Below are 24,215 nucleotides of genomic sequence, written 5' to 3'. Positions count from 1 at the left end.
TCATTAATATAATCATTAACTGTAGATTGATCAATAAGCAACTGAATAAGTTGATAAGCTGTCTGGATTCTATCAGAACATACCTGTGACACATTTGTGAGTCATGATGACCCAAAAGGCTGAGGACCACTGCCCTAAAAAAAAAGATGAATTACAAAATGAAAAGATCAAGCCACCTGGGCTGCTTCCCTCCTAGAAAAACTAAATCAGCCTGCTGTTGATTTAACAGAGGACACATCACTTCTTAAAGCGAGAGTGAGTACCCACGACCATATAACTGTCCCGGGACAGCTCTCTCTTGACTGGGGACCTGCCGCTAGGCTTGCAGGTTTTGGTTCCAGGCCGGGCGATCATGGTCATCCTGCACGGGTCATGCTTTAATAAGTAAGTACCAAAGGTCTCCCATCCACCACCAACACGCACCATGGCATGTTTATCATTCAACATCTGTAAAAGTGAGAAAACATGATTTGTTCAATAAAACAATTTCACTGATGTTTCTTCAACTATTGGCATTTTTAGCCCTGTACATTTTGTGAAAAAATCTCTTAAAACTCTTATCTTACAATGTCCAATAGAGTTATGGAAATGATAAAATATGTAATAATTAATATTTTTTTAATTTTACTTTAAGATTGAAAATGGGGGGGGGGGGGGGGATTAAACAAAATCTACACATTAATGGCATTTAATGTGATCTTCATAAAAAAATCTGTTTATATCAACCCCTTTAGACGAAAGTCAAGAAGAACTTGTAAACCATCTGCCATTTCTGCTGTGTGTGTGTGTGTGTGTGTGTGTGTGTGTTTCTTTAAAATGATCTCCATAATACCCACTCCTCCTTCATAAAATATTCAAAGTCTACATCTAATATGCAACAGATCCGATGAAAGTGTGTGTGTGTGTGTGTGTGTGTGTGTGTGTGTGTGTGTGTGTGTGTGTGTGTGTGTGTGTGTGTGTGTGTGTGTGTGAGAGAGAGAGAGAGAGAGAGAGGCAGGCTGTGCAGTTTAAATCTCATTAAGCCTAATGAAACACCACCTCTCACGGCACCAGCTGAGCACCATCGCAGGAAACATCCACACACACACGAGCATTTCCGACATACACCTACGGCGCGTGCATGGCGTGAAGCTGACTCGCTGCCACGGCAACCGCTCCCGAGCATGAACAAGACACACGAAATAGAAATGCATTGAAAGTAAGGGTCATGTCTCCTGAGAAATGTGTCTCTGTCCCTTGAGGCACGACAGTCATCTATTTCCTCCTCCCCTCCACCTTATCAGTCTTGACCCTCTCATTACAAAGCTGTTAAGCTGTTGGTAATACAACCAGATTTATATGTTTTGCACCTCCCACCCCTCCAAACCCTTTTAGCTTGATGCATCCTAATAGAGGGATATAGCCTATTCACGAGCGCGCACGTTTGCCAAGCAGGGTAATTCTAATTACCATGCGGTTTGATCAGTCTCAGCTGTTCCCAAGCAGATTAAAATGTCAGGGTTGACAGAAGAGGTACGTGAGGGCGAGCCAGAATTAACAAACAAACAGAAAGCCGTGAGGGAGGAGGGGGAGTCTGTTTAAGGAAACCCCGCGTCAGTCAAACCTTAGCGCTTCTGACCTGTGCGTAAATAAAAACAGTCGACGACAGTGCAGAATGAAAGTATATGTTAGGCCCTACGCATTAATTCAGTGATGCAAAAATTGAATCGAGTGGGACGAACAATGTGTTCCATAACAAATAATTTACATGCTATTCAAGCTTGTGTAATGTTTGGTCAAAGTCAAACTCCAACCTCGTTCCATATTATCCGCATTTACAACCCTCCTTTAGACTCTTATCTCATTCTCTATTATATATAATGACAGCAAAATTTATTTTAGTCTTTTTTTTTATCCACTGAAAAATGAATGGGAAAGAGACGAGAGCGACCGCGCTGTTATTAATACACTGACCACTAGATGGCAGATTTTAGCTTTTATCTCCTTGTTTGAACAGGACCTGATTGAATAAACATCCAGGATAGAGTTCAAATAGCTAGTATGTGTTTTAAAAAGGGGCTGTATATTATACACATATTTATATTAGTGAAGTCCAGCTTGTAGCCAATAGTAGCTAAAGAAATGGCTGAGATGGCAAACAGTAGGAAAAGCTCTTTAAAGCACATCAAGCTAGAGACAAAAACAAGACCACCAGGGCCTGGGCTGTTTTGCTACCTGTCTACCTCTGTCCTCGACGCACCTGGATGAGAGTCATATCTGACCCTTAATCTACCTTTTGTGTAAAAGAATGAATAATGAATATGTCCTTAATTACTGAACAGATCACAAAGCAAGATAAACTTAGAGGAAAATATAGCAAAAATACACAAACGAACAAAAAGTGCAAAAAGGCTGAGAAGATGTGTTAGCCATGTTCATTTAAATGAGGTGTCCGTGAAAGGAGAGTTTTGCCAGATAGGCTAAAGGTAAACAGTTTTCAACAGTCTGTGTTTAAATGGCATTATGCTTTCCAGTCAGATCTAAAGAGAGAAGTATACATGAACCCATTAACATCCCTGGTAATGACAGACATGGCACGAATCGTATTTCTTAATGATTCACCGATTCTTCACTCCTTCCGTTACACAGCTCGGCCATTGTGATGATCTAATGGATCTTCCTTCTCTTTCATTTTAGCCCAGGATGTCACAAAAAAAAAAAACCTTGTCCCACTCCCTTCCACTGAAAAGAAGGTTGAGAAATGATATTAAAAGCTCCCTTTCTCTTTCTCTTTCTCTTTGAGTGCTACAGTAAGCCTCTCTCTCTAATTGGATCTCTGACAGAAAGCAGCTGCTTTTCTTTCTCTACCACACATACTGTTGCCCTGAAGGATTTGTCTGATTGAAAAATCATAAAAGGGAGAGGTGGAGCGAAGGCTTTAAGTCTCTGAATACAATCACGCTACTAATCACTCGATCAGTAACCAACGTATAAATTAATTATACTTTTATGGCAACTTTTGCAATCAAAAAAGTGCAGATCTATAGTCTAATAACAGTGTCTTCTAAGTAACTTGTCTCTTGTTGCTTCAAATGACCCCAGAGTGTCAATCATTGGTTGTTTCTTTAAATTTCCCCCTCCAGTTGAGAGACTATACACAAGTTTTTGACTTATACTTGATATATAAAGTAGATTTCAATGTTTGGTTTGTGTTTCTAAGAAGAAAGTAAGATCTGTCATGACAACTCTCTGAGTATTTGGCATGGTGGTAATGGATATGACAATGGATATGATATGTTTGGTCTTGGCGGAATAGATCTGCTACGCTGCTGCAGAGCAAGTACGGGTCTTGCTACTGCCAATACATACACGACACGCTGCTGTGAGCAAGTAAGACATACAGCTACTGTAGAATACATGTATAACTCGTGGCAGATCCATACAGGTGGAGCTGGGGAAGGTGGACGGATTCTGAAAGCGCACTGCAAATGCTAATGCTGACCAAGAATTTGAAGGTTAAGCAGCAGCTCATTGGCTACTTATAAAGCAGGAACCAATCAGCTGTGCCCTGTAGAGAATGATGTGATTGCAAGCAGACTGAGTTAAGGACCTATTAGCCTGCGTTCATGACAGAACTTTATATTGCTTGATAAATTTAAAAATGACTAAAGCAAGGGGAGTTCTCATTAACATTCACAAACAGCTTGATGTATTGATGGCTATCAATGTGACAGTGTTACATACAGTAAGTGTATTCCAATATGTTTAATTAAGCATGTAATGAGTTTGTAAATGACCCCAAATGAACAAAGTGACAATTCTGTTAAGAATTCAACTATTCCCTGAAGGGTTTAGATGCATTGTCTCTTTTAAAGGCTCAAAAAATACCGTACATGACCTTTTAGGCATTTTGAGTTTTAATATAATCTAAATTCTGTGTATTTTCAGTTTGACTGAGCATTTTATTATTGTTTCTTGTGCAATATTTGTGTTCTTTTCTGGCATATATGAACCGACTTTCCAGCCCTGATCCTAGATATTTGTTAATCTGAACCTCCCTTTTCCCTATTCAAAGGTGTGAACCTTTTCTTCATGTTGCCAGGCAACACCAGCTCCCATGAGGCTTTGCCTTGACTGAGTACTGTGTTCTTTCAGGTTCAAAACTAATATTTGTGCTTCTAAAGAAACAGTGAAAGCACAGCAAAGCTTGTTGACATGTCGATGCTTATAACAAATAATGAGACATGAATATTCATATCGCTTCATAACCTTCCACTGAAATAAATGAAAACCTGCAATAATAAAATATCGAGTAACAACTGTGGTGGAAAGAGCAGTACATGGTACATACCCTGACATAGAGAACTTTGTCTCCGACACGATAATGGCCTTTTGGCTGCTTCTCAATGCAGAATTTGACTGGACATTTGCATGGTGGATCCTCTGATATCTCCCTCACCTGAAACAAAACAACAAAGAAAACATGCTTTTGATAATGAGCATGAAGTCTCAGGATTGGGAAACCGCATACAGTATATGACCCTGAAAGTACTCACAATCTCATCCAGCAGGTTACCGCCGCTCTTTTTCCCATTAGTCTTTGCAAGGCCGTTTGTCGGAGAGGGTGGCTTTGATTTGACGGGTGTTCTGATGGGTGATGGTGTAGTTGGTGAAGTTTGCTGAGGTTCTGACTGGTTGTTTGAGTCAGAGAAGATGGACTCTGGGGGAGGGGACAGAGGAGGGGAAAGAGGAGAGATGGATGAGGGGGTTGAGATTGGCTCTGGATCAGGAGGGAAAAAAACAGGTGGGGTGGAGGGAGACGGCAGAGGTGAGGCAAAGAACATGGATGGTGACAGAGACTCATCTTCCTCTTTCTCGATCTCTCTCTCAAGCTTGACCAACGCAGGAGGCTCAACGCCATACCTGAGGGAGAACGTTTATTCAGCTGTGACTGAGAGATGAAAATATGATGATGAGATGTGATAGCAAACGACTGTAAAGGATCAAAGGAGCTCACCTTGAAGCAATTCTGCCAAGTTGCATGAGACACAAGCACACATCCCTCGGATGCCTCTGAAGAACTGGTGAAACACATACATTATCATATGCAGACGTATGATATCAGCATGTTTAAAACAAGCATATACTTTACCCTGGGTGTAACAATGGACAAGACCGAGCTTTGATAGTCACATACAAAGATTCTCCAAGCGAATCAAAAGACATTTGATACGTCTATTCAGCTAAATAACATTATACACTCTCAAATAACATTATCATATCCCTGCAAAGAGAATGACGATGACTGAAATAAGCCTCAGTTTTGTATCTCACTGAGAACAATATTTTGTTTACTTAGAATTTTTGAGTAAGAAAAATATATCTTACTCAATATTTTATAAAAAAAAATATCTATACACCCTTAGATAAATGATACAAGATAAATGTATTTGAGTAGTATATTATATAAAATATAAAAATAATAATAATGAGGTTTAACAAAACAAAAATATATATTTTCCATTTAAACTTTAATAAAAAACACTTTTATTAGTCTTAAAAATAATTGTATTATTTCTACATTTATTATCAATTATTATTTCTTACACCATTGGCAAATCATTTTCTCTTCATCTCACTAAATTTGAGTTTGATTTCTCTGAAAAAAAGCCTTTATATCGTGTCATTTTGCTTCAAGAAAATGTATCTTGCTTTAAGGATGTTTCGATATTTTTCCTGGAAAACAAGACACAAATACTGAGTATAAATACTTTGTCACTCATGTCTCAATGAGACAATAGCCATACTAAACACTGCAGAGCATTTTCATCCTCTAACTAAGTAAGTCATTAAAAGATGTTTGCATGAGCTTCCCAACCCATTTTTGAGCCTTTGCCATGCAGACACAAAACAAACGTTGCAGTGTTTGCAGTGACATTAGTGTTATCTTTGCTGTACAGTGGAAAAAGTTGCATAAAAACCTAGATGCTAATTCTGTGGTAAAAGGGTGTTGAAACTTGTATCAACAAGAACGAAATTAGAAATATGTCTCCCTTACATTCTGACAAGGTTTGAATGTGTGAATCCTTATGAAAACAAAGTAACAATAGCTAAATCCAAAATAGCCTCATTTTTAAAACTATGATAAATGTCGGCTAGATTTACAGTTTTAATAATTGGGTATCAATATACACTAATTTGAGGTTATTTTTCTGAATTTGGAAAATGCACATTAAGTTTTAAACAGTGAAATGCATTTAAACAGACAGGCATGTGCACATACAAAAGTCAACAGCGGGACTCTTTGAAAAGCACAGACACAAAGTTAGATCGACACACTGGTTCAACTTCTGTCACTGCAAATGTCCCTCAGGTTTTAAGTTTTTATCAGCCCTCTCTTCATGTAATATGACCTATAGACCTGTAAAACAACCAGAGCTAAAAGACTGAGAAAAGGGTTTTGTTGCTTTTATAGCAGTTATTGAACACTAGCTCATGCTGCATTATTTTATCTATCCTCTCAAAACCTTTCAATGTCCACTCTTTTTCATTTTCACAATTATTGTATTGTATTCTCTATCTATCTTTGACCCTATTTTTTCATTCCCCTTTTTCCCCCTGACATACTGTCCTTTCATTTCCATTTCCTTCTCTTTCTCTCCATTATTCATCACACAGTGATGGACAGCAGGGGCCAAGGGTGTGACGCTGTGAACAGTAGAGTGACACAGATATTGATACCGCTTGGCTATTCAGCAGTTCTTTAGGGCCACAGCCCCACAGAACGACAGCCTGCATAGACACAGAGACAGAGGAATTGAGGCCTGTTCTAACTGGACAGTCCAACCAAAATTAATTAAAAAAAAATATATATATATATATTATAAAATGTTATAGCCCAAGTCTTGCAGGTTTTGAACGACATGAGGGTGAGTAAATGATGACAGAATTTAAATTTTTGGGTGAAAACCCTTTAATGATCTCATAAGTGTAAAAGTGGGCAAGGACATCACAGATCTTTCTGCGCTGAAATTGTGTCCATAGTTCTCAGGATTGTTGGTGAATAGTCTCAGACGTACAAGCACATTGCCACTTGTATTGAAACCAAAGAACCTAGTCAGCTTAAAGGTGGGATCAGTAGTTTTTTAAATATGCTGTTTGGATTTTAGTCGGTCCGACACAACAACAACAAACGTGTCAGCCGGTCAGCATTAGGGGGGCGTATGACGGTGGAGGAAAGGGAACGAGCAAGAGGGAGATTTGAACTGAAGAAAGACTGCAGAAATACAAAAGAGAAACGCTCAGAAGAAATCACTGGAAAATAAAGGGTTATGTCTGGGCAAGAGCTTTTGGACCCGCATTAATATTAGAAACGCTGTCCAGAGAGAGAGAACTGTGCTTCCTTGTCATTTGTTCATCATCTGCGCTTTATTTTTCGTGAAGCATTATTCTGTTGCGCTTCTGTAAACAGACATCCACTCTTGGATTGTGTGCGTAACGGAGGCCAGTTAGTCAGATTTGCGCTGACGACTGCTAGTGAATGCGGCGTTTGGCGTCATTGTTTAGTGCACTCGACTCGCTTGCAGGGGGATCGGGGTTCGAGACCGACTCAGAGCAGGGCTGTTAGTTAGGATTGGAGTGTGAGTTTTGGAGGCGGCGTAATGAAGAACGGTGTGTTTGTCAAATTTCAAATGTCAACATTGGCCAATAGCATATTTCAAAAAGGATTTACCCCACCTTTAATCACAAAGAAAGAGTATTCACAAGCTAATATCTTACACATAAACAACCAAACAAAAAAACTATCCTTGATAGGATAAGAGAAATCGCTTTGAAATACTCACCAAGATCTTCAGACTCAAACAGATGTGATGGCTCCACCCCAATTTTACGGCACCAGAACAGAAAGTTAGCTGTATTGTCCCGAGCAAAGAATGATCCAGAGGCTGCATCAGGCCGCCAGCGAACCACGCGCCGAATAAAGGGCTATGTACACAACAGAAACCAACTGAATTGTAACTCTGGTTAGCTTATTATGTGCTTCAGATTAAGTTTAGGATCAAACTACCCATAATATGAGCACCTTTCCAATGTTGGCCATGATCATTTTCTCCTGTAGTGCTTCAGCAAGCTGACACAAGACGACACCAGTGTCTAGTCTGTCCATGAAGTTATCCACTGTTATATCCAAACCTGTACAGGAAGCATTCAGACAGAGAGACAAATGAACATTAGGAGAGAGATAAAGAATGATCAATAGGCTTATAGTAATAAAGAGTGAGGTTATAAAAGCACTGATTAAATTGTAGTGGATGAACTGTAGCTGTAAAATGCATAGTGACACTTAGTACAAGGGAAACCGTCGGGCCCTCTAGGAGAGGGCCTAAACTATTGTAAAAATAATATTTACAAACTTTTAAATAACGTTAAAAAGTTCAAACTTTTTTGATATAAAGTAATCTGTTCTTATGTTATTTTAGGAATTAATAACTTGACAATAGACATCTAAATCTTTTTGTGGAAATAAAACCTGCTTTCAACTCTGTGATTGGTGGTCCAGCTGTGAAATTGCAGACTGATTTCAAATGACAGGAAAAATGACCAATCATATCTTTCCTCTAAATGGGTGGGGATTGCTATGGTCAAGTTTATGACACGTTTGGCTCGCTGCGAGGAACTCGATCGAAAAATAAAAAAACTTTGATAAAATCGTTATTCACTATGGAAACCGCAAGCAACATTAATAAGAAGGAGATCGTTGGTAATTTATCATACACGCCGTTGTCAAGATTAACTTTTAAAGAAAAGCTGGAGTTAGTGGCAGAGGAAGACCTACACCAGAGATTAATTTTGTGCAGAAAGCCAAAGCTTTATTTAAACCATTTCGATCCCAGCGATTATATAAGCGATAAAACTGGATGACAGTGAAGGGTTGGTCAAAATCCCTTGTCTCTTCAGTCAGTTATATATATATTTCATTCCATATCCTTTTGAATGCTTACATTACTTTTATAATAATCAATAATCAAGTATATGCATTATCACATAATCATTTCTATATTCTTTTGTGCTTGTGAAATTATATTTTTCTCTTGAGAGTAATGCCATTTCTCTCCCTTCCTTCCTGAGGAGCTATGTTTTGGTTAACTGATAATGCAGAGCTCAAGCACTCTTTGGCCTTGGTGATGTTATTTGGTGTTGTTCTGTGTGTGTGTGTTTGACTTTCTACATAGGCACGGGGGACACAACGCTCAGCCGTACTGGCGCTCTCCTATAACCTGCGAGGTCAAAACTGACCTACATCTAAGGATTGGCGACAGCTATCCTGACTAATGGCGATAGGCACCTTTTATCTGCTCACATGTGTGAAATTGTTTATGGTTCTATATTCTCTTAGCCAATCAGATGTATGATGATGCGATGCTTGCCCTTGCAAAATGGTATAATTGGTGTATGATTTTGTGTAAGGTAGAGTTGGCTTGCGACCTCCTCGTGAGACTTTGACGCTCGCTCTACCGATGAAACTGCAAACTATTCTTCAGTAAATTTTTATCTTTTTGATTGAACCTCACGACTCCTGGTCTTCTTTCATCATATCTGGTCTCGGGTCTTATAACTGTTACCCCCCTAACAGTTTGGTGGAGGATGCGGGCAACCATTCTGTGGTGACATCTCTGGCAAATCAGCAAACAAGGTAGAAAGAGATTTTATTAATTATTAGGGCTGTCTGATTGGAAGAGATTTTGAAGGGGAACGGGAGAGCTTCACTCCGACGAGGCGAGTGAAGATTATTTATACTACGAGAGTATAAAGGGTTGCTGTTTTGTTTAAAACAGCAAAAGTGAAACGCACTCTGTGGGGGCCCAGTGGGGCAATACGGGTGTGGTACACCACCCCAGCAGAGGGCGTCCCTGGATTAGGTCCAGTGGCACCGCAAAACCTGATCAATCTCTTCCATCTCAGATAGGGGATCCCCGAAGTTAGTGATTCAGGCAGATAGGGAACAAGATGTTAGTTAAATCAATAAAATAAAATTAAAATAGTAAAATATAGGGTTGTTTGCCAGGGATGCATCAGGAACGGTCCCAAACAAATAAATATATATATAGTGTGACCCAAATTGGCATAGACCAGTTTTATGTGACTTGGGAAGCGAAACATAATTTGCAGTTTCATTGTGTAGAAGTCTCACTATTGTTGCTAAACGTATTTTTCCGCCAAATTTATTGTTGTGGCTGCTAAATCTTTTTCTGTGGTGGTTTTTCATCTGTGACCAATAAGAATGACTGATAAAGGAAAAAGTCCTGACCAAATGGAAGAGAGCGAACGCTGTAAACAGCTCTGCTCTGACGAGCTCAAATCAAAGAAATACGCACAGCTCATTAAGAAAATGGTCAGTCAGGGGTTTGATTCTGATTGGAAAATCACACAGCAGTTAGACTGGCTGCAAACAAAAAAAGAAGCTGATAAAGTCAAATTTTTATCCGTGTTTGCCCTATTCATGGATTTGTAAGATGGGTGGTATACCAATAACTCCTGAAAAAAAACAAGAAAAAAAAAAAACAATCCCTAACATGATTAATGGGTGGTCCAGCTTGATTGCTCAACGTGATAGGATGACAAAATTATCGGACGAGAGATAGGATCTGATCTGTGCAGTTTGAGTGAAGGTCTAAAGGCAGTGTGTGATCAGGCTGAGAGAGCTGCGAAATGTGAGACGGTCTCTCGTGCTCCCTCCGCCCCCACCATCTCTTCTCAGACTGTTCAGGCGGCAGCTTTAGCCGGTCAGACTGAGAACCAGTATGATGGACCCTATACTGAGGCTCGCGGACTGTTGAATGTGGCTGTTGTAACCAATCGATCTTGAAATCACTTCTGAAACTTTGTATATAGAAGGTCTAAATAGCAAACAGGTGTATCACAAATCTGTTTCTGTCCCTCTAACCATTTCTAACTCTGAAAATGTATATTAGACTGAATTTTGGGTAGGAGAAAACACTGTAGGGACAATTATTGGTGTTTACATTTTGAAAAACCTTGAAGCTGATGTTTTGCTTTCTAAAAATAAGCTAGTGCTTGGCTGCAATGAAACAATTCGCTTATCTCAGACTGGCCCCCACCATGAGGAGAGATGTGCAGTGGCTGATTCTGTGAGTATCGCTGAAGTTTATAATTTCTAAATTCCCAAATGTATGGGCAAAAGACAAATATGATTGTGGTCTGGCACAGATTCAGCCTCTGAGCATTCCAGGTCCCTTGCATGAAGCCAAAAGACAATACCCTTTGAGAAATGAAGCACGAGAGGGAGCTGAAACTATTCAGAATGTTTTGAAGGCCCTCCAAAACGGGGGAGTCAAAGTGAACTTGAAGAAAGCACAGCTAGCATTACCTGGAGTGACTTATCTGGGACAGATTGTGGGGGTGCGTGGCCGACGCATCCCCCCCGAACGAGTTAAAGCTATTATTGAACTTCCAAAGCCAAACACTGTCACTGGTTTAAGGCAAGTGATGGGTCTTTTGAATTACTGCCGCCGGTATGTTTCTGAATAGACTAAACTCTCTAAACCACTCACAGAGGCACTGAAAGGAGGAAGACCTGGATCGGATTTGATCGACTGGACTGAGGAGATGGAGGAGGCTTTCGTGAGTATCAAAGAAACTCTTGCTTCCTCCCCAGCATTACGACATGCCGATGCCAGCAGGCCTTTCCACCTATGGACATGGGTGGGGACCCGGTCTTACTCCGCTGCTCTGGGTCAAAAGGTTCTGGGCCGGAACTCGTATGGGATGGTAGGATATTATTCTGCTCCTATTTCTGTTTCAATGGCAGGGCAACATCCGTGCCTGTTGATATGTGACTGTGCAGAATGGGCAGTGACATTGTGACACATCAAAAGGTGATACTGCACACCAGACACCAGATTTTGAAACTGTTAACAAATACCCGTTTAGGCTCCATCTCTAATCAACGACGAGCCAAATGGGAGACCACTCTCTTGAGTAAAAATGTGGACATACAAATTGACATTGAAAACTGCTATCAATCCTGCCTCCTTGCTTCCAGAAGAAGGAACTGCACACAACTGTGCCCGACTGATCGAGGCGGACAGCCAAAGCCCTCTTCAATCTGAACCCCTGTCTAATGCTATGAACTTGTTCATGGACGGCTCCAGCTTTCATGAGCAGGGAACACGCTTCGGCCCCGTATGGAGGCGCAGGGGATTTCTGACTACTGCAGGACTTCCTATCTCACATCAACAGCAGGTACAAGAACTTATGAATGCCTGTGATCTTCCCGCAGAAGGAGCAGTCATCAAAGTCACCGGGCACGCTACTGACAGCTCCCCGGAAGCCAAAGGGAACCACGCTGCAGACGCTGCTGCCAGAGAGGCTGCAAAACTGACTGAATCATGTGTGAGTGTGATGACTCTTTCCCTTCAGGAGAATGAAACTTCCAGAGACATTTTTGAACTTTATGCAGAGGATGACCCTGAAGAGATAGAACAGTGGACAAAGTTAGGAGCACAGAAAAATTCTGAAGGACTTTGGAAATTTAATGGACGCTTTGTTTGCCCTGTTTCTGCTCGAACTGAACTTATGTCCTTGTATCATGGGTTGGCACATGCAGGGCCTGAGAAATTACATGCAATGATTTCAAAAACCTGGTGGTGGTCAAGGCTGAGGGCTTCTTGCAATGATTTCTGTAAGAGATGTTTAGTATGCCTTAAGGTTAATTCTTCCTCAAAGCTGAAAATTCCCTTAGGACATGCCCCTCGACCTCAGGGTCCGTGGACACACCTCCAAATTGATTTCATAGGTCCATTGCCCCCTAGTGGAGGGTTCACATACATTCTAATGATTGTTGATCTTTTCTCCAGATGGGTGGAGGCATTTCCACTGAGAAACTGCACCGCAGACGCAACCGCAAAAGTAATGTTGAATGAAATTTTCCCAAGATGGGGCTTACGCTTACAAATTGATTCAGATCAGGGTACACATTTCACGGGAAAGGTAATGAAAAATGTCATGAAATTGATGGGAGTGAAGCAACACTTCCACATCCCGTTTAGGCCTCAGTCTAGCGGCTCCATTGAACGTACAAACAGAACACTCAAAACGTCATTGAGAAAGAGATTGTTGGAGTGGGGGAAGGGGTGGCACGCAGCTGTTCCAATGATTCTTTTAAGTCTGAGAGCCAGCCCTAACAAAACTACTCAGATCAGTCCTTTTGAAATAATGACAGGTCGTTACATGCGACTGCCTTGGGATGCTCCCCTGCAACATGAGGGACCGTCCGGGCCGTTGAAAGATGCTTTGCAAAATTATCTGAAGGCTTTGGATAACTGTTTACGCGATACACGAGTTAGTGTCAGTGTCCGACAAGCAGAGAGAGATAATGTTGAGCAAAAAGACATGCCGGCCTTGCCTGAAATAGGTGACAGTGTAATGTTGCAAAGAGAGATTGTTTCTCCTCTAGGTCCAAAATTTTATGGACCTTTCCAGGTGCTCTTGACAACTAATACATCTGTTTTACTTGACAGAGGGGTTCTGGGTACTGTCTGGAGACATTGGTCACAGGTGAAACCACTCGATAAAGGTTCCAACCAAATCACCGCATCATAATAACGAACTGTCTCGTAAAGGTCTGTCATTTATATGTGTGATAGTGTAAAAATTCTGTAACAATGTTTTACCATTACAGATGGCGGAATCCGACGATAAGCTGCTAATTCTTTAGGAAAGTGAGGCGGGCCATCATTCGATTGGTACTCCCTCTCTCGTTTGTGGCTTTGATTATAATAGCCTTATCATTCCTGATGTGGATTCAGATTTCAATTTGGACCGGTAGACTTCATGCGTTCTCCACTCACTGGGATTGTGAGGAGATTGATAACCGTCCATCATGGGTTCAATACCCATGCCTAAATTCAACTGAGGGTCTAAAATTTAATTCCAACCATGTATCAGAACGTTAATGATCGCTGCTATCGCTTGGACGGAAATGAGACGGTGACCTTTTGGCTTGGTCACTCCCCAAATTATCCCGGTAATACCCTCATTATGCAAAAAGGTTGGTGGGATAGAAGTGGAGGCGTGGGTTGGCTCTTCTTTGTTTTTGTGTGTGTATGTGTGTTCGTTTCTTCTTCTCATATATTTGCAGGTCTGCTTGCAGTAAGTTGAATCCTGCCGAGGAGGAAAGCAGACTGATCAAGCTGACAAACCGCCTGAGCGATAAACTGAGAAAGAACAACATTGATGCCCTGTTGTGAGTGGAAGGTGGGAGAGCCTCGGAATGGGGACTGGAATTTTTAGTTTCCAGCATGTCCGTAAAGAGGCGAAGAGACTTTTGTGACCCGCCAGGGAAGCATTTGTCACCACTCCACCTTCCGTAGTGACCTCACTTGTTAGACCAGACGTGGCGGTATTGGGCCCCACATAGGTCTAAAACGGGGGACTGAAGGGTTGGTCAAAATCCCTTGTCTCTTCAGTCAGTTATATATATATTTCATTCCATATCCTTTTGAATGCTTACATTACTTTTATAATAATCAATAATCAAGTATATGCATTATCACATAATCATTTCTATATTCTTTTGTGCTTGTGAAATTATATTTTTCTCTTGAGAGTAATGCCATTTCTCTCCCTTCCTTCCTGAGGAGCTATGTTTTGGTTTACTGATAATGCAGAGCTCAAGCACTCTTTGGCCTTGGTGATGTTATTTGGTGTTGTTCTGTGTGTGTGTGTTTGACTTTCTACATAGGCACGGGGGACACAACGCTCAGCCGTACTGGCGCTCTCCTATAACCTGCGAGGTCAAAACTGACCTACATCTAAGGATTGGCGACAGCTATCCTGACTAATGGCGATAGGCACCTTTTATCTGCTCACATGTGTGAAATTGTTTATGGTTCTATATTCTCTTAGCCAATCAGATGTATGATGATGCGATGCTTGCCCTTGCAAAATGGTATAATTGGTGTATGATTTTGTGTAAGGTAGAGTTGGCTTGCGACCTCCTCGTGAGACTTTGACGCTCGCTCTACCGATGAAACTGCAAACTATTCTTCAGTAAATTTTAGGGATGAGCGAGTACAGCATTATCTGTATCTGTATCTGTATCTGTTAACCATATGAATTATCTGTATCTGTATCTGTACTCGGACTGGGCGGGGCCTAACCAGGAAGTGGGTCGGGTTGTCTTGAAATGTCTGTGTTTGTGTGTTTAGCTTAATTTGTAATATTATTTATACCACAACTACCTTTATTTTTTTTATAAAATACAGCAAGAAAGTGTCAGACACTCAGTGCGTGAAGTCAAAAAACTGGTTAGAGCCAGCAGACGGTTAAAACAAAAGTGTGTGTGTGTAGCTAGCTAATTAATTTGTAATATAGTTTTATACCACTACTTACTTTATTTTTTTATGAAAAACAGCAAGAAAGTGTAAGACACTTGTAAAGCCAGCTGACAGTAAAAAAAAAAAAAAAAATCTCTGACAGGCAGAGACGCAAGTCGCATTCTACCAAGCACCACGTCTGAACAAACCCCACGTTTACCAGAACTCTACTGGTTAATATGTAAGTACTACAAACCGAAGTAAAAAAAACAAACCTGAAGCTGAAGAAACCCTAAACGTTAACGGAAAAGACCCACGAACCTGAGTGACTGAGGGAGAGAGAGAGAGAGAGCTGTTCTGTGTGTGAGTGAGCAGAGCGGGACACAGAAACACAATTAAAATCTGTATGTGTAGGGGAGGGGCGCTGTGACTAGCCTATCACAGAACGCAGACACAGTCAGCTACCCAATGAGGATTTTTATTTATTTAATCCGAGCACAGATATTGACTCGTATTACTCGTGTAATACTTGTACTCGGCAAAAGTGCTTTATCCGTACCGGATACTCGTTTCAGCCGAGTATCCGGCTCAACTCTAGTAAATTTTTATCTTTTTGATTGAACCTCACGACTCCTGGTCTTCTTTCATCATATCTGGTCTCGGGTCTTATAACTGTTACCCCCCTAACAACAGAATCAATCAAGAAGCTAAAACTTTGCAGCTGGAATTGTTTGCTGTTTGGGTTATTTGAATTCTAATAGGATACATGACTGATTATATTCTGGCCGCTGCTTCCACTGCCACTGTTTTATGTCAAGCTTCAGGGGCCGCTTACATAACACCGTTTTCAACAAAAAAACGGAAGACTTTTTATGCGACAACAGCGTTTTGGAGGCCTGAAAACACAAACTTTTGAAAACGGGTTTCAAAGTACACGGTTTTGAAAACGGTCTCCGTGTAAATAACAGCTAGGCTGATTTAAGGCGGAGTTTATTTTTTTCCCTAAAAGGGAAAGGGGTGAGAGGGCCAAGGTTCAATAGTCATGGTTCGCTACTGGCGTACAATACAAGTTTTATGGTTGTTGTTTTACCTTCCTTACATATCCCCTTCTCCATCTTTTATTTATCAGTTTTCAGTACCTTAGGCAACTCGAAGACGCCCCAAAAATTCTCTAAGTACACTTGCTCTGAGATTCTCACGGCTGTGCAGACACATTCCTGAGGCCTGGGTGTTAAGTACATACAGATTCAGACACAGCAGTGGTACCGGAGCTCAACCATCACGGTGAAGGGGGAGTGGGCGGCCTGGGGGGCCTGGGGAGGGGGAATACAGGAAGTGACGGCGGAGAGAAACCACAACAAAAACAGAAATCCTGATGTGCAGAATGACTGGGGATGATCATTAGCTCAGAGTGGGAGAGAAGTGTGTAGGGAAACAAAGAGATCTCCTGCTGTCCGTCAACCACAGAGCCATAATGCTTGCCCTGAGATCAACAGGAACAGGAAGAGTTGAGGGAGAGAAGTGTGTGTTAATCAGAGAAATCCATCATCAGCTTCTTTGGTGAAAACAACAACTCTGATGTTGTCTCCCTTCTAATCTCATTTTTTAGGTTGTTGTGTCTTGACTTATAGTTAAGTACCGCCAGCCTGTTGGCTAAAGGGTTTTTAGTATGTTTTTTTTATCTCTTTACATGTTGTGTTTTGTTTTTATCAAGCCTCTTCAGCCCTCAGTTGTCTTAGGAGGTTCTGACAACAAAGGTCAAGACACGCAGGGACTCGTATAAGACGCTCATATCCTGGTCTGTCTGAGAAAGGCAATTCCTCTTTTAAGGTCCCATCAGGGCATGTCCCATTGATCCAAGATGCAGAGGAATTTAAGGAATTCTATTTAAAATGGCTGTCTGTAAACACCATGATATTCCTGATCTGATGGGCAGATACAGAGTAATCCATATCTGTTGGCTTGTGCAGGATTTAATCAAGGTTTTATCCGACTGTGTAAATAAGGGTTTATCCTTTGAACTGACACCAAGCAATGGGAATGGGAGAAGGGTTAACCTTGAAAGTCAGAAGATTTTACTCAAATTAGAAAAACTAACTTAAATTACTGACACTGCAGTAAAGCTGAAATGCAAAACATGTACAGAAAATTGCATTTGGGAAGCACAAGGTACAGTACCATCTTCTCCTGGAGTTGTGAATGATAATAAAACAAGTGGGCCTATTGGTGACCAGGGATGGCTATAATTTTACTTTTACAACTTTCCTTGACACACTTGAGATCTAGTTAGAAGTTTCCATGTGTTGAACTGCCAAAAGCAATTTATGGTTGTTGTAAAAGACTCAATGTTGCCCTAAAGATTAAGCCCAGCCAGTGTATTTTTGAGAAATGTCTTACTGTTTTTTCTCCATACACTGGAAGTCAATGGTGACCAAATCGGTTTGGTTAGCACTCTTCAAAATATCTTTTTTTAGTGATCCACAGAAGAAATGAAGTCATATAGTTTTAAAATGACATGAGGGTGAGGAAATGATGACAGGATTTTCATGTATGGATCAACTATCTCTTAAAGGTTATCAGTTCGCAAATCAGCAATCGCTAATTCTTTTGCAAATATGAATATACTTATATTTTCTTACCAAGGATCCCGTTTAGCCAGATGGCCAGATCTTCTTTCATGGGCAGGAGACTGGACTCATGCCTACATGCCAACCACTCGTTGTACAAGTGCAGACAGGAGAGGTCAGGTCCTGGTTCCCGCCTGGGACTTAAGGGACCATTCATACTGACTCAAGTAGTGGACTGCAGGATAGAGAAGGAAAGAAAAGAGTTAGTGAATGTTCAATGTTCAAAACAAATCTATAAAACTTTTTTTTTTTTATCAAATTAATGCATCCTTGGTGAATTAATGTGTTATGTAATTTTAAAAAATCTTACTGAGTCCCCAAAAATGCTGACGGTAGTGTATGATTTAAAACAAATCATACACTATCAATTGGATCAAAAATCCAGCACCTCTTTAAATAATCTAGCATACCTTCTGCTGCAATGGTCAGGCTGAATGGTCCTGAATGGACTATTAAATGTGCTGTACATATGAATTATAGCAGAACATCTGTTCTCTCAATGCTTCTGTATATGGGCCACTGTCTGAATTTACCTCAACCACCGCTGGATTTACACTGTACCTAATGATGCACATCTACCTCATTTCAACTGTTCTTTAAAACTGACCGAAGCAATGAAAGGGAAATAATAACATTGCTAGCAGGCAAACAGGAATAATAAATAGTGATGGGAATCAGTGTAATACTGTTTCAAAGTCAGCTGTTTCCATGTCTGACTGCCGCCAGGTATTTATCAATTTATCAATTTTAGGTCCAGAATTAGAATGAGGGAATTAAGATTTGTCATGCTAGACTGGATGGAGAAAAGGGCAAACACAAACAGACAAATACCAGCTCAGACACACTCTCACTCAGGGGGGGATTTAATGTTCAAGTCTTACTTCAATCCTTAGCAACTGAAGAATGCTCTGTCCTGTAATTTCCCCCCTATTCAGGCAACTATTCATCAGAGGGGCCTTTCACGTGTAGAAACATGCCCCCGTTTCCCATAACTGCCACAGTCTTGTAAGGCAGAGGAAGGAGTGTAGACACCTGCAGGGCAGATGTGTGCAATTGAAACAGGCGCAGAGAGAAATAGTGGTAAATGTAAGTCCACCCCAACCCCCATTTATTTTATTAAAGCTGGATGACCTGAAGCTCTTGAGTGAGATGGTGAGGAAGAGGACATTAAGACACATAAACTCTGACACAATTAGATGTTGTCCTCCACAGCATAAAGTGAGGGGTGATGAGATGGTATGTTAAGAGTGGTTTCATGAGAGCAGGGAGAAATCGGAGGCAAAGAAGAAAGTCTATCTCCCAGAAGTGCTCAAGCTTGAAGTTTTTTTGTAACAATGTTTTTGGTGACACAGCAGAGGATGGTGAAACATTGAAACCACATACATTAGTGAGACAAGGACACAAAGATGACCAGGACTGACAAGCTGATACATCCAGGTAGACAGAGTACACAAATCCTGTAGTTGAGTTAATCTACAGATATCATGAGACTATAAATTACTTATTTGCATGAAAGTGACAAAAGAAACATTGTTTTTTTTTTGTGTGGATATTTGAACATCAACCCATCAAAGGCCAAAGTTATATGCATTAATTCCATCCCTAATGCAACAATCACTGTCAAAAATGAACCACTGGAATATGTCAACAACTTTACATACCTAGGAAGCCTCATCAGAAAGGATAATGCAGCACAAAAAGACATGCAAGCAAGGCTCGGAAAAGCTAGCGGTGCATTCGCCAGACTAAAGATGGTCTGGAAATCTAGTCCATACAGCACCACCACAAAGTCCTGCTGTACGGCTCAGAATGCTGGCGAGTTACTGAGGGCGACATGAAGATCAGCGCCTTTCACAATGGATGCCTCAGGAGGATATGTTATATATACCTGGCCTATGAAAATCATCAAAGAAGAACTGTACAGGACAAAGATTCAAAGTGTGGTCCCTTAGATCAAGCGTCGTCAAAGCCATGATGCTTTGACTGCCATGATGAGGACACCACCTGGCAGAAGAAAACAAGGTTGACCTAAAACAACATGGAGACGCACAGTGATGACATGGCAAATTGTGGTGGCAGCTCACCACAAATAATCGAGCTAAATGGAAGCAAATCTTTGATGCCTTGTGTCCCATATAGGGACAAAGAGTAACACATGTTATTATGTTAACATCCACAGGATTTAATAGAGAGATTGTCAAACAGATAGGATAGAGCTCAAATAGATTTAAGCTCAATCTGACATATGAATTATTAGGAGGCTCATTTTGAGTCCAACTGTGAGTTATCGACTGCTGCAGTCAAATCAGTCAAATTCACAAATGAATCACTGGCTGCGTCCCACATTGCATACTGTCTGAGTAGGTACTTTACAACTGTTAAAAAAGGAAGTTCTATATAGCATGAATGTGTGTAGCTGTAGTATTGATGTAATCACAAATCCTCTCCAGTGACCTCATGGGATAGTAAAGTGTCCATTGAATGCGCACTTTAGAATCTCGCCGGAAGTAGGTCATCCGGTGTACCTTTTTGCCTGCTGTTTTTTAATGAATGCTGTGAATTCGGACATATTCTTTTTACATACTGTTCGTACGATGCAGAAATGTACAGAGGTAATTGACATGCACTGGCAGAATGGATGATTAAAGAAAAGCAAGAACTGAAGATGGCTTAAACTCCAGGGCCTTGTGTGTGTCAGTGATGAAGGCTGAGCCTCTTTGACCGATGGAGCATGGGAAGCCCACACAACAGGATTACAGCACACAGGTGCCACATTCACACTTACACTGCAACCTGACCATACTCAGACAAGAGGAGAGGAAGAGGTCTTCATCCAAACCCACAGACAAAAAGAGGCTTGTTCACACATACACACACACCAAGATGCACGTAACGGTAAAACACACCGACACACACAGGCTTACGCTCCAGTTCACCGCTCACAGATAGGTGTGAACATTCATTGATACACACTGACACAAGGCAACACATGAGATACAGAGGATCAACTGCACTCATCCAATGATATTTTCCGTGCATGCTCCTCATCAAACAGAGAAATCGGTCTAATTTTACAGGCTGTAATTGTGTCATCCACTCATGTTCTGGTTAATAACTTAATGAATGCTGAAAGCTCTCGTCTGGGAATACAAGCTAAAACAGATACAAAATATGATTTTTAACTGCCATACCAATCTAAGTGTCAGGTTCAGGGTACGTCCAACACAATAAATCACATTTCTGCTGGCCTGGTACTGTAGTCTGGCTTCTCTTGCCTCTGTTAAATTACAGCCATGAGTTACTGTAGAGAAAGGGCTTGACATTTATCATACCTAATACTGGGTTGACAGGCAAAATGTAGAGTACTTGTTCTATCAAGGAATTTGAGTGTAAAGAAAAGATCTCTGCTTCAAAGCACGACAGGGCAACACCCACGGCAACTCATTTACTTCTGGAGTAAATCCATGTATGAAAACAACACAGACTCTGTGTTTATTTTAATGGCATGTAAAGCTGAACAATATCAGCGAGAATGTTAGCACACTCAACATATTTTTCTACTACAAAGGTCTACATTTCAATGAAACTTGAGAAACCGCCATTAGCAAAAGTGACATTGCTTATAGTGAGTGGATCAGAACCACAAGCAGTGTAAGTGAAACTTGCAATTCATTCAAGCCATTGGGAATGTGGGGTAAAATGATTTGGAGTGAAAGATGAGCACCCTCTGTGTTTAGCAAATGGTGTACAATTTTTGTTAGGTGATCAAATATTTAGGAAGGATATAGCTCTCTGTGAATCTGATGGACACGTTAATAGTTTTTTTTGTGCGTTAACTGTTAAAATCTAAAAATCTACCAAAATATGAGAACATATTAGATTAATATTAAACGTTTTTCTTTTTTTAATCATTTCTTTTATAATTATGTTGTCTTACCCCATATGTCTCACCTTACCTCATGGTAAAGAACCAGAAACTTCAAGTTTCAAGGGAAAACTTTCAAGAAATGACAGCATAAATTTCAATCTGTTCCTCACAAAAGCTATCATATGACTACACAACACTTAGAAGATTGTATAGAATAGAATATAGATATACTTCGAATATAATGCAGTATGGACTTCATTTAATTTTTGTCCATGGTCACCTTTCACTTGAATAGTAGTATGGTAGAGAGCAGCACAAACATTCTTCAAAACTTCTCTTGTGTTCCACGTAAGAAAGAAAGTCAAACATGTTTGGAATGACATGAGGGCAAATAAATTATTACATTTGATTTTGGGGTGAACTATCTATAGTTAAGCAAATGTTGTCTTAACCTTCCCCATTCTTGCCGAGTTTAAGTCCAGATTACTGGGCAGTAGCTACTGTCTGTGATAGTGAAACGCTTATTAGGCACCAGAAGTTAGAGATCTGTGCCAGGTTAAGCTCTTCAACAAACATCTTCACACACTCTAAGAAAATACACAGCCTTAATGAACTTTCTATAAGTGCAGAGTTAAGATTTGTTATACTGATGAAAATGTGGCCCTATAATGTATGGCAATAATTTGTTGGGGTGCTTAAACCATAGGGTACAATATTCTATTGCTGTATTACATCATACATCAAGTAGGACTTGTCATGACTTAACTTCATGATGAAGACTATTTCAGCAGCTCCTTTGTACATTTATTTACATATTTGTATATATCTGACATCACCAAAAGAGTTGTACGATAAATATCTGGCCTCAGATCGGAGAAAAGCACTCCATTACATTTCACTACTAATAATGACCGCTAGTGAAGTTTCGAGACCGGCCTTAAAATATAGGCTAAGAAACGATTAATTTGTTAACTTATGTAAATAAAAGGATGTATAATTTTAGTATAACATATGGAAATTCTGTTTTATGTTATCGCGTTATAGGTGTATCTTAAGACATAAAAAGCATGAAACAGTGCCTACCTCTGTGTCCTCAGCAGATCAGCCAACAATGTCACTGTCAAAACTTTCACTCTCTCCATACACAGTCTCGGTGTCAAGTTGCATTTACACACTGGCAGGGCAAATTCACGGAGTATCACTGACGTGTTTAACAGCACGCCTGTGATCATTCATAATTGTGTAGCCAGATGTTACACAAACACAGCTCCCACCACAAAACAATTATTTTGGGCAGAAAGTTTTTTTTTTTTTTACATAGACAAAACAAAAAGAACGAATAGGCTATATTCATTTGCATAGTGCCATCAAACTTAAATGTCTCGCCAACAAATAGGCTATCGTAGGCTAAACCGTAGGTTTTGTAAATTTCAACTTGTTAAATGCGGTTAAAACAAATGATTTAGCCTACGAGTCTATCCGAATTAGTTGGGGATGTAGCTACTGTAGTTTTATAAACATGTCACCTTCAGTTGATGTTCTTAATTATAAGCACACAAAAAAACGATAATTTTTAATAACATAATTTTCGTGGTTTAGGCTATAGAATTACAGGAAACAGGATGTATTTTTAGTGGAAAAATAGCCTATAGTTACTTTTCAGTGGAATGATTTTGCATATGGGCTCCTTTCTGTCCGACGAGAACTTCCTCTGTTTGTTTACCCACGTGTGATTTATATTCGAATTTAGAAGTCTCTGATGTTTGTTCACTAACGGGTTAGTTTTAACTTTTACCAGTAGAAAATTCCAATTCCATTCCATTTCGTGCAGATAGCACACTCTGCAACCATCTCCTGGGGTGTGGGCTATTCCAGAAAGCAAGGTTATTTTACCGTCAAACATTCCCTGTAGGCTACTCTCTCGGTTGATAAAACCAATATGCTTATTCAAAACCACGAGCACTCATTGCCTATAGTTACTTGCGTTACCAGCAGATGGCGGTAACTAGCTACGAAGCTCTACCGGTACTACACAATTTTTTGCTGTAAAATGTTAATTAGTATCAATAATACTAATTAACATTTTACAGCAAAAAAAAAACGTGTAGTAGATAGTAGATTGATTAGTATCTTTTGTACTTAAAAAAAAAGTAGATTTTAATTTAAATTAATTGAGTAGGCCTAGGCTATTCAATTCACATAGTTTTTCACAATAGGCTAGGCCTACATATCGTTTCTATAAGCAGCTTTACAGAAAATGCATGTGTCTATATTACAATTTAGATATGTTATCAGAGGTGTGTCCATGGCCATATTTCAGAAATCTAGGCTAATGTTATGGAGAATGAGTTTGCATAATTTCAGTTCTGTTCTATTCGTCGATTAAATGCATGCAGAGAGCGC

The 24,215-nt window shown here is 40.2% G+C and overlaps 2 protein-coding genes across 5 annotated transcripts; one reads left to right on the top strand and one right to left on the bottom strand.

Annotated features, from left to right (window-relative positions):
* Window positions 1–35: 35 nt before the first annotated feature.
* Window positions 36–23,761, bottom strand: gas2b (growth arrest-specific 2b). Of its 4 annotated transcripts, XM_079605528.1 has the most exons (10): window positions 23,469–23,686; window positions 22,896–22,986; window positions 18,826–18,976; window positions 17,957–18,119; window positions 8,063–8,172; window positions 7,824–7,965; window positions 4,997–5,060; window positions 4,536–4,902; window positions 4,331–4,438; window positions 36–447 (listed from the first exon to the last, which is right to left on the bottom strand). In XM_079605528.1, exons 4-10 carry the CDS (start codon window positions 18,099–18,101, stop codon window positions 238–240), a joined length of 1,146 nt encoding a protein of 381 aa, XP_079461654.1. In that variant the 5' UTR covers window positions 18,102–18,119; window positions 18,826–18,976; window positions 22,896–22,986; window positions 23,469–23,686; the 3' UTR covers window positions 36–237. The 4 variants fall into 4 exon arrangements, with proteins under 4 accessions (XP_079461654.1, XP_079461655.1, XP_079461656.1 ...); XM_079605529.1 differs by lacking the exons at window positions 18,826–18,976; window positions 23,469–23,686 and adding an exon at window positions 23,706–23,743; XM_079605530.1 differs by lacking the exons at window positions 18,826–18,976; window positions 22,896–22,986 and having other exon boundaries at window positions 23,608–23,761.
* Window positions 10,608–14,636, top strand: LOC306994741 (protein NYNRIN-like). Its single transcript, XM_079605527.1, has 2 exons — window positions 10,608–11,769; window positions 12,044–14,636. Exons 1-2 carry the CDS (start codon window positions 11,694–11,696, stop codon window positions 13,600–13,602), a joined length of 1,635 nt encoding a protein of 544 aa, XP_079461653.1. The 5' UTR covers window positions 10,608–11,693; the 3' UTR covers window positions 13,603–14,636.
* Window positions 23,762–24,215: the final 454 nt, after the last annotated feature.

Source organism: Phoxinus phoxinus (genome assembly GCF_949152265.1).
Source record: "Phoxinus phoxinus genome assembly, chromosome: 2".
Lineage (NCBI taxonomy): Eukaryota > Metazoa > Chordata > Actinopteri > Cypriniformes > Leuciscidae > Phoxinus > Phoxinus phoxinus.
Note: the sequence above shows the minus strand (reverse complement) of the source record. Positions and strands in the feature narration are given on the sequence as shown.